Source organism: Diadema antillarum, unplaced genomic scaffold (genome assembly GCF_040938485.1).
Source record: "Diadema antillarum isolate AM-2024a unplaced genomic scaffold, OU_Dant_1.0 seq00000278_RagTag, whole genome shotgun sequence".
In the NCBI taxonomy this organism is placed as follows: Eukaryota; Metazoa; Echinodermata; class Echinoidea; order Diadematoida; family Diadematidae; genus Diadema; species Diadema antillarum.
The window spans coordinates 549,526-559,730 of record NW_027271309.1 but is presented as its reverse complement, the minus strand read 5'-3'; the positions used below and the strand labels follow the sequence as shown (position 1 = coordinate 559,730).

General features: G+C 37.5%; 1 protein-coding gene across 1 annotated transcript; it reads left to right on the top strand.

Moving 5' to 3' along the window:
• Positions 1-918: 918 nt before the first annotated feature.
• LOC139729968 (small nuclear ribonucleoprotein Sm D2) lies at positions 919-7,384 on the top strand. The gene is made up of 3 exons (XM_071640884.1): positions 919-999; positions 5,435-5,611; positions 6,922-7,384. The coding sequence occupies exons 1-3, from the start codon at positions 995-997 to the stop codon at positions 7,094-7,096; spliced, it is 357 nt and encodes a 118-aa protein (XP_071496985.1). The 5' UTR covers positions 919-994; the 3' UTR covers positions 7,097-7,384.
• Positions 7,385-10,205: the final 2,821 nt, after the last annotated feature.

Here is a 10,205-nt window from a genome sequence, read left to right as displayed (position 1 = left end):
CATAGATTTGAAAAACAGAACGTTTTCTCAAAGCATGACTAAAGACTAGTTTATATGTAACGTTAGCAATGTTACATTGCTATCTCAAAACAGTCAGTGGCACACACACACACAGGGGGTTTTACACCATGACACATAAAAATAGGCTAGATTTTGTATCTCGTACTGCTTCCTGCTTGTTTATGAAATACTTTCGAAGAAATATACTATACCTAGCTAGTCCTAGATGATGCAGATATACAGTTGTAAATACTTTCCGACATACACTGGGTCAGTCAGTGTAAGCAAAGAGCTACTACTAACAGTATCTACTCTTTTATTGATGCGAGCAAGTGAAGTGCCAGCTCACGAGCTACGGTGCGGCCCCAGAATGGAACTGTATGCCGAGCTCGAGGCTACGTACTGCTAGCTAGCGCAGAATCCCGGCCGGAGTGAGCTGAGCGAGAGGGAGATTTCTCGGGCAAGAATTGTACCCGTTCTAATCATACACGAGGTTGTAGAGTGTGATGTGCAGCGCAAGCCCTCGATCTAAGGACACGTTACTTTCAGGTAAAGCATTCATATTTTTGTTTCAAATAAAAAACTATTTAAGATAAATAAAGCAAAAAGCAATTTATTTTTAAGTTTTTATGAAAATTTTATTTATTTAATGAAAAAAATGTATGTCTATTGATAAAATATTAACTTTTTTACTCAACAAATGGGAAATCACTAATAGATTTTAAATTTGGCAATCATATTTTGCTGATTCCTACCTACTTCTACTGAGGCAGATCAGTACCCACAACGTTCTCCCGACCCATACGCGTACCCGCTCCGCGGCCCGGTTGTCTCGGCGAGCAATCGAGGGCAGCTTCGTTATAACATGTACCTACACTGCTGGTCATATACTGACCTCTTATACTGTAAGTACAGCAGCGAAATAGCAAGCGGCGTTTTCGATACGAAGCCAAGGAAACCGCTACCTAGGAATCAGATCTCAATCAAGGACATCATGTCGTAAGTTCATTTCAAAAGACAGATTTACGTTACATAGAGTGAAAGCAGTCTTCTTTAACCCAGCATTATCTGTTTTCATCAAGGAAAACTGATATAGGAGCAAAAATAGTATGTTCGAAAAAACTGTTGTCCTACATATCCACTTTTGTGTGAGTGAGTGTGATTTTTGTGAGGACATCGCTCTGCTCTGGTCTGCTCTGTAAAACAGTCAATCCTTCCTAGTCATCGGGTACGGGTGAAGGAGGGAAATCGAAAGTCATAGCTTTGTTTGCCTTTGGGTGGGAAATTGAGTGATGTGATTTTTGTGTACATTCGATCATGATTCACCAGTCTAATTGAATTAGATGGGTCTAGATCTAGACTCTAGAGAAGGAAACTGCGGCAGTAAGCGGCCGTGCAGCCGTTCGCGGCAGGTATATAGGTGACCCGCACCTCGTCATAGTTAATGTTTACCCATATTTGAATCACATTTCGCCACTGAAATTCTTTGAAATCCAACTCACATACAGGAAAAATGCTGAAAATTCCAATGGAATCACAAGTTCACTGATCGATATTGAAAATTTGCAGCTATCGTCGTCGAACGTGAACGATGCGAAAAAGTTGCGCGCTAAGGAAGGGGCCCGCAACTCGTCACCCGCTCTCCCATAGACTTAGCACGTAAAAGACGTGTGCGGGTGACAGTGATGTTCCCATAGACATACACGTAAAAGATGCGTGCGGGTGACTTATAACACGTATTCCTAATTTATCCTATACTGTCTAGAGTAACTGCGTCAGTACGCGGCCATGCAGCCGTTCGCGGCAGGTACAACATACACGGTAAATAATATACAGCTAAACACAGCATTGCACTGTATACATGCACACTACACATATACCAACACACTAGCAATCAACAAAAACCAACCGATAAAATGGGCATGATCTCTGACGAAAGTGAAATTTTCTCACCTAAATGACAACATATCGCATCCAAAATGAAATTTTCGGTACTTCTTAACATCACAGTTAAGAAACAATGGTCCAAGAAACTGGATTTTTTGTCGTTTTCTCTATGTTCATGGATTTTGAAAACATATCCTCACGTAAAATAGAATTTTCGCGAGCCGATGTGGGCCGCCATTTTTTCGGAAAGTGGATGTTACCATCGAAAAAAATGAGAAAAACACGAGAAAGACATCAACAACACCGCCAGAATTGCGATCTTGTTTGCGGCCAATGCATGTGCGCACGCTATTTTCACATGCTTTCGCAATGGGAATTGGCGCTTACGCAATGTTCGCGAGACATGTGAAGGCGTTCAGCTAAAGATCGCGGAGCACGCGCGTATTGCATAGGGATTGTACATCATGCCGCAAGCAGAAATACTACGTCGCATATCGCCCTTATCGGCGAAAATTGCGCCGGGTTTTGCCCTGGTAAATCATGAAAACTGCGTTGGTCAATGGTAAATTTCTTTCATGAAAACAATTGCATTAATGAATAATCTTGTCTATGATATATGAAATGGTTGAAAATAATTTGCCTGATTTGTTTACAAGTTGGAAAAACTCTTAACAATGCTTAAACTGCCGCAAACGGGATATTTTACTCTATAGCCCCTATGAAAATTTCAGATTTTCTCGAAAAACCGTTCGGTTTTCACCACAATTTGCTTGATTGTGGTAGCCCTGCCAAGTTTCAAGTGTACAGAACACAGTCCCGGGCATACATTTTTGTTTAGTGCGCTCAAAACAATTTTAAGTGGGGTGACGGTTCGGGCCCCTGACGAGGTGCGGGCACCTCACTGTACAACATACACGGTAATATACCGCTAAACACACCATTGCACTGTTTAATACATGCACACTACACATATACTAACACACACTCACTAGCAATCAACAAAAACCAACCGATAAAATGGGCACGATCTCTGACGAAAGTGAAATTTTCTCACCTAAATGACAACATATCGCATCCAAAATAAAATTTTCGGTACTTCTTAACATAACAATTAAGAAATAATGGTCCAAGAAACTTGATTTTTTGTCGTTTTCCCGATGCTCATGGATTTTGAAAACATATCCTCACTTAAAATAGAACTTTCGCAAGCCGATGTTGGCTGCCATTTTTGTTTGGAAAGTGGATGTTACAATCGAAAAACTTCAGAAAAACATCAACAACACCACCAGAATTGCGATCTTGTTTGCGGCCAATGCATGTGTGCCCGCTATTTTCATGTGCTTTTGCAATGGGAATTGGCGCTTACGCAATGTTCGCGAGACATGTGAAGGCGTTCAGCTAAAGATCGCGGAGCACACGCGTATTGCGTAGTGCATAGGGATTGTACATCGTGCCGCAAGCAGAAATACTACGTCGCATATCGCCCTTATTGGCGAAAATTGTGCCGGGTTTTGCCCTGGTAAATCATGAAAACTGCGTTGGTCAATGGTAAATTTCTTTTATGAGAACAATTGTGTTAATGAATAATCTTGTCTATGATATATGAAATGGTTGAAAATAATTTGCCTAATTTGTTTACAAGTCGGAAAAACCCTTAACAATGCTTAAACTGCCGCAAACGGGATATTCTACTCTAGTCCATAGTCTAACGTAACTTCGTAAGTGTTAGATATCTACGCTTTGGCTTTGGACCTTTGCATTTTTTTTTTTGTTTCTACTGAAATAAACTTCACATTTAAAAAAGAAATCATGTGTTTAAACTACAAAAATATTTACAAACATGTTTGTTTAATATCTCAATTTTGATTGTTTAGGCGCTAGTGTAAATTTACTTTCGCACCTTCCTTGTTGACCAAATGTGAAATGATTTCGAAACATGCTCAAACTTGCCCTACAGGTAGCTAGTTACGAGTAAACCACTGGTAAAATTTAACCTAAAATAATTGTAGCTACTGAGTCTCTTAAGTCTAATAGAAGTTCAGTTTTAACACTTTAACAAGTGCCAGAAAACTTGATCACTTGTGAAATGCTGCTCTGTAATTACACAAGCAATCAGCGCACTACGAATATGTTCAGTGCATGCAGTATCATAGGTCAATCATTTGATTTAATGTCAATTTAGCGATCACAATGGCTTTTTCTAAGGTGTCTTTGAAAAAGCTAACATTTGTTTTTCCCTTTTTCTCGGCTCAGGCAAGTCTTGCAGTTAGTGGTAGCTTCGCTAATTAAGTTTAGACCTATACCAAGCGGTTGAGCATGTGTGTGTGCAGCCCTTATCTCTTTCTCTTATCTCTTTTCTTCTTTCATTTTCAGGTATTCCTATATTTTCCCTTTCCTTCTTATTAATCATTTCTTTGTGAGTTTCCTCTTGTCTAACTTTCTCAATTTCCTATTCAATCTATTTAAACTTTCTGCCTTTATATTCTGTGTTCCCTTCGGCCTTCATTTTCACTCCGAGCTCCACGTACCTTTCCTTTCTTTCCTCTCCAATATATTTTTCTTATGTTTTGTTCAAATAGAAATACATTGTATCACCTTTCTTGATTTCCTTTTCAACCTGTACTGTAAAACATGATATATTCGCGGCATGAAATTTTTGCGAATTGGAGCCGACAGCCTTTTTCGTGGCATGAAATTTTCGCGAATTGCTACTGGCATTCAATGCATGCAGTGTAGACAAAAGCTTTCACGTGCATTTTAATTTCACGAATTTTGGCGCTCGCGAAATTCGCGAAATTAAAATGCACGCGAAAATTCCTCGTTTTACAGTATATCTTAAATTCTTCCTTTCCTCCCTATTCATTTTTGCTTTCATCCAGTTTTGATTACTCTCTCATTCTATCATCCTCCCTAGTGCTTTTTTTTTTTTTTGGTCAAATTCAATCTTTGATTCTTCTTTGCTTTCTGCTTTTTTGATCAAATATCCATCTCTCCCTTGCTTTCCTTTATAATGTAAGTTTCTTTTCTTGATTTCCTTCCATTATCTTTACTTTTGTTTTTATTGCAAGTGTGCTTTCTATTTAATTTGTAAACCTTTTTGATTTGTTTAATTTTTCCAAGTTTACCTCTTTAGTATCTTTTCATTCATTTCCTTTCCCCCTTTTCCTATCCTTTCTCTTTATATTCTTTCACCCTTGTCTTATAACCACATGTGGTCCTCATAAAAGGTAGTCCCCCTTTTTGTTTTTGGACATCTCAGCCACTTCAACTTTTCATCAAATTTTCATTAGATTCTAATCTTGGAATTGCATTCTCTTTAATGTTTCATAAGAAGTTTCTCATTATCTCACAAAAATGAGTTGGAAATCTGAAGACGCATCTCAACCAAAACTATACAATCCCTCTTAAGAAGACTATTCTTCTTTTAAATTTTGCAATCTTGCAAGGAAACATCAAAGGTGCATATATTGCAATAAGATTTGTACATTATATTAAGCGACAAGGTTTTAACCTGTTGGTTGTATCTGTCCTGCATCTACACATGTAGGCTCCTTACAAAGCCCAAGACAGAGATGAGCCAGGAAGAGCTGGCTAAGAGGGAGGAGGAAGAATTCAACACTGGGCCACTCTCTGTCCTCACACAGTCTGTCAAGAACAACACCCAGGTTCTGATCAACTGCAGAAACAACAAGAAGCTACTTGGGCGTGTCAAGGCTTTTGACAGGTGAGCATGAAGAACTACAGCATATCAGCTCATGTGTACAACTTTTCTGTTCAATGATCTACCATGAAATATCAAGGCATGGACGAATGAAATACATACTTTCACTTTCCTCTTCATTAATTTGTCCTAATGCTCTTGCATGAAAAGAATCAGTCACATCCTCTCTTTCGTAAAACCCAGTATGTAAATTCATAGATTGTGCATTATAAGTTGTGTACTGCATTCTACAGACCTGAAACTTATCTACAAAACTGTACACTGCATTAGCATAGTCTTAGTTAGTGCTACCTCTCTGCTTTATGTGTGATGCGGTGCACCATGTGCCACATGTTTGATCGTATGTAATAGGGACAACTGTGAATCCTCAAAAGTGTGTATTTGGAGGTCGAGCATTTTTTGCCTTTTTTGTCAGTCTCCCTATAACAAAGCAAGTAAAGGAAATAATGACAGGTGTTTTAAGGTTTGGTAAATGGCTTTGTAACTTCTTGTACATGTGTATATAAATGTAAAGGCAGATCATAAAGCTTGATGCTTGAAGGGCTACTGACAAGATAATGAATTGATGTGATGTGGGGTAGAATTTGTAAAGCTTTAAAGCAAATGATTACTCTGAATTGTGAAACTGCATCATTAAATGGTCCCTTAAGTCCAAATCTATGTTGATCTCTATTGATGCTTTTTGGTCTGTCCATAACCAAATCACCACATACACTGTACTTGATGAAAACATGCATCATGTATTTTTAAACATGTTTTTTCTGCATGCTGTTATGCCCCCCCCCCCCCAAAAAAAAAAAAAGAAGAAGAAGAAAAAAAAAACCCTCCAAGTCATCTTCATCCATATTCCTGCTGTGACATCATCATCCTGTATCACTTAAGCTGAACAGTAGACACAGTTATGTGCCTTACCATTCATTGCTGTTACTACCAGCACTTCCTCACCACAGCATCACATGCTCTTTTTTATGCAAATTTTTCTGACAAATTTTTGATGTAGCAACGAATTCTTTTTGAAAAAAATTTTTTCATCCCAGTCTTGCGACTGCTGGCCTTCTTTGCAGTTCATCATATTCCTGTAAACGTAAAATATGAAAATCTGTGAAGTGCATCTGTAACTACTCTTAATTCATGCTTGTAGAATTGAAAAATAATTACAGAGATTATTCCCAGACTTTAATCGTCCATTTATATTGGGGACCAAGTTTCGTTATTACAGTTGAAAAATCAGAGGTAAAATAATAATTCTTTCCAAGTTCTCCTGATTATGTTTAATGTATATTATCTCACCATTCTATTTATCTTATCCACAGGCACTGCAACATGGTTTTGGAAAATGTGAAAGAAATGTGGACAGAAACTCCAAAGTCTGGTAAAGGCAAGAAGAGGTCAAAGCCAGTCAACAAAGATCGCTACATCACCAAAATGTTCCTGCGTGGAGATAGTGTTATCCTGGTATTGAGGAATCCGCTGGCTACTGCAAAATGAAGACCAGAAATGGGTCGTCTCTTTTAGTGGGTTGTAGATTTTCTTTGTATGCCATTTCACCGACACAACTGCGATCGATATGGACTTTGAGATTGTGCACGAGTAATGCACAAGCCATCCTGACTGAATTACCGAAGCCATTGAGAGGTGATTGTGAATACCTGTTGTGATATCTGACAAGACGAATACTTGAAGTTATATCTTGTCATATTGAGTCATTGTTACTTGGCAAGATGCATTCACCAGAAGACCACAATAATAATTCTGTCATAAGAAGAAAGTGTTTGGAAGTGCAAATTTTATAGGCAGAGCTGCCCTGTCTTATTAATTCTACAAGGAGAGCCCCCGGGGGGAACAACGAAAGATTATGTATTCATCTCATGTCCTGACAAAAAAAACAACAACAAAACAAAACAAAACAAAACAAAACAAAACACACAAACAACTAAAATAATGGTAGTAATGATGTAAGGGTCTCCCTTACTTGGATGTTAGCAAGCTTTAGATCTGCAACGCGAACGCTAAAGATGATGCTATTAGCCTAAAAATAGTGTTCTGCACATGCACAAGACAGCTGTTTGCATTGTTCAACCTGTGAGGCTGTGTCTTAGCGTTTGTGTCGCATATCTAAAGTTCACTCTATTTGTGACACCACTGATATCTCCCTGATTTTGATGTGTGCATTGCTGAAAGAGTTGTGAGCAAATATCATTACCTTTTACACATAATTGCCAACTGTTTAGAGATAAACAAGAAAAAATGTAAAGATGTTATTTGTATTTCTTTTTTTTTTCTGTAGTGGCATACATATCTTAGCTGAAATGTTGAGTTGTTCTTCCCAGGGAAATTAAGGTGACGTACATGTTGTATCCTTAGAAATTTTTGCCGAGATTGATAAAACATCAACGTTGAATGGTTGAATATTGTTGTCTGTTGTTCAAATTGAAATGCCACTAAGCAACACAAGAGCATGAGGGTGAACATGAGAATGATACCTTTCACTTTCCATTCACTTGTAACTGTACAAGCTTGGTCTGAAAGTCTTTTCCTCTGGTGATATATTTTTTTTTTCAGTTGCAAATATGGTGAACATTATTGAAGATAACTTTTATGTATTGTGTATGTTGATGCACTAAAAACATAATCTACATGTATTTTCAGAGCTGATGTTGTGAGGAATAGAAGAAAGTAGAAACAGATGTCCTTTCTTTTGAATGGCAAATCAGAATAGGCTGCTGTGGATGTAAAGCTTGCATGATAAATTCTGTAGGCATTCATTCATATAAATTATACATTTGTATTTTAGCATGGCGTTATACCTCTTACTACACTAACAGTTTACATTTTGAAATGAAGTTCAGTCAACCTAGCCTATGTCGACATCACAGAAGTAGAAATAATTGATAAGTTGAAGAAAAATTCAACCCTAGATGTATATAAACATGTGTATTAATTTCGTCATGTAGATAAAAATTCATGTAAGTCGATGGATTTTCTGTGCTCCCTTACGATCCAACTTAGTCTGGGTTGCCTGTATTCTTTAACAAGTGACAGACCATGTTTCAGTATGCATTCAAGTTTGTGCATACTTGATCACAAAATATTTCTGTGAGACCACACAACTGGTCAGAGGTTTTGATTTAGCTCATCTGACATAATTGATTGACTTTGTCTGCACTTTACTTGCAAATTTACCGTCTCAGTGGTAGGTTATTGTAGAGTGACAGTGTAAATATTTACACATTATGGACATCTAAAACTTTCTTCTACTGCAAAGTCTAGACATTATCTTAAATTGTAGAAGTGCAAGCGTTCTCTACGTACGATACAGTTTAAGATTTGTACATTAATCTTCCAACAAATCTTACCCTTATAGGTTGAAGGAGAGCTTTGCTTTAGCTGGTATAGGTTTACTGAATGAAATGCGTACTTAGAGCTCCTTTAACCCTAATCAGGCTGGGGGGGGGGGGGCGGAATCCGCCCCCCCCCTCGACGTTTCGCGCAATATCTTCGCAACGCGATAAGCTCCCGCCGCGATGTTTCATGACTTTTTTCTTTCAAGTATCGCGCAACTTTTGAGACCCAAATTGTTGCGCCCGCGCGTACCGTTTTGACGCGACGCCTGTTCGAAAAAAATTTGTCAACCCCAAAATTGCTCCAAAACGTGATTTTGTGTGCAAATCCAATGCAAATTGTGTTTTTTCAATTAATTCACATGAAAATTCATATCTTCACTTAGAATGGCCGAAATTAATTTATTTTAGCATAGTAATGCTTCGAAAAATGTCTGTGACAAATTTTGGCCAAAAAACAAACAAAAACAAAAGGTCAAAAAACAAAGAAATACATAAATTCAAAAAACAATAAAATACATAAATTAATTTCGATACAGATTTTTTTTTATCCTATGTCTCAGAAGAATGATACAAGAAACATTTTTAAAAAGAAATTAGCTTAATTGGAGCATTAATAAGTGATTTAGAGCCCAAAACTGATTTTATGCATAAATTACAATAATTAATTAATATAAAATATAAGAAAAAATTTTTCGGAGAAAGCAACCATACATTTTGATAGAATACGTCGCGGGCGTCGTGCGTGCCGATTTTCGGCGTGATCATGCGTTCTATAGGCGAGATCTGAAGGGGGGGCGAGTTAACGTTTTGCAAGAAATTTAGAAACCACTGTATGAAATGTTAAAAAGCATTCTAAGGGGAATCAAAAGTTTATTTGATGAAAATCGGTTTTGAAATGACTGAGATATCTAACAACAAGTTCAAACAAAGAGATCCTAAGAAAAGTCGTGGCCTGTCAAATTAATTAGGAACGCTTTTTTTGAAATTACATGCTTTTTCATATTTCATAAGAAGTTTCTCATTATCTCACCAAAAAAATGTTATAAACCTGAATCCTCACCTCAACCAGTACTGTACAGTCCCTTTAAACCTTATTAAGTTGACTATCCTTTATGTTTAATTCCTCAGTCTTGACATGGGGAACTGTACTATATACGCAAAGGTCAATTTTGTATCTCTTTTTATTTAGGTTTAAGAGCGGTATCTTTGTTTCTTTCATTCAAAATACATCAATGTGAAAGTCATCAGACCTG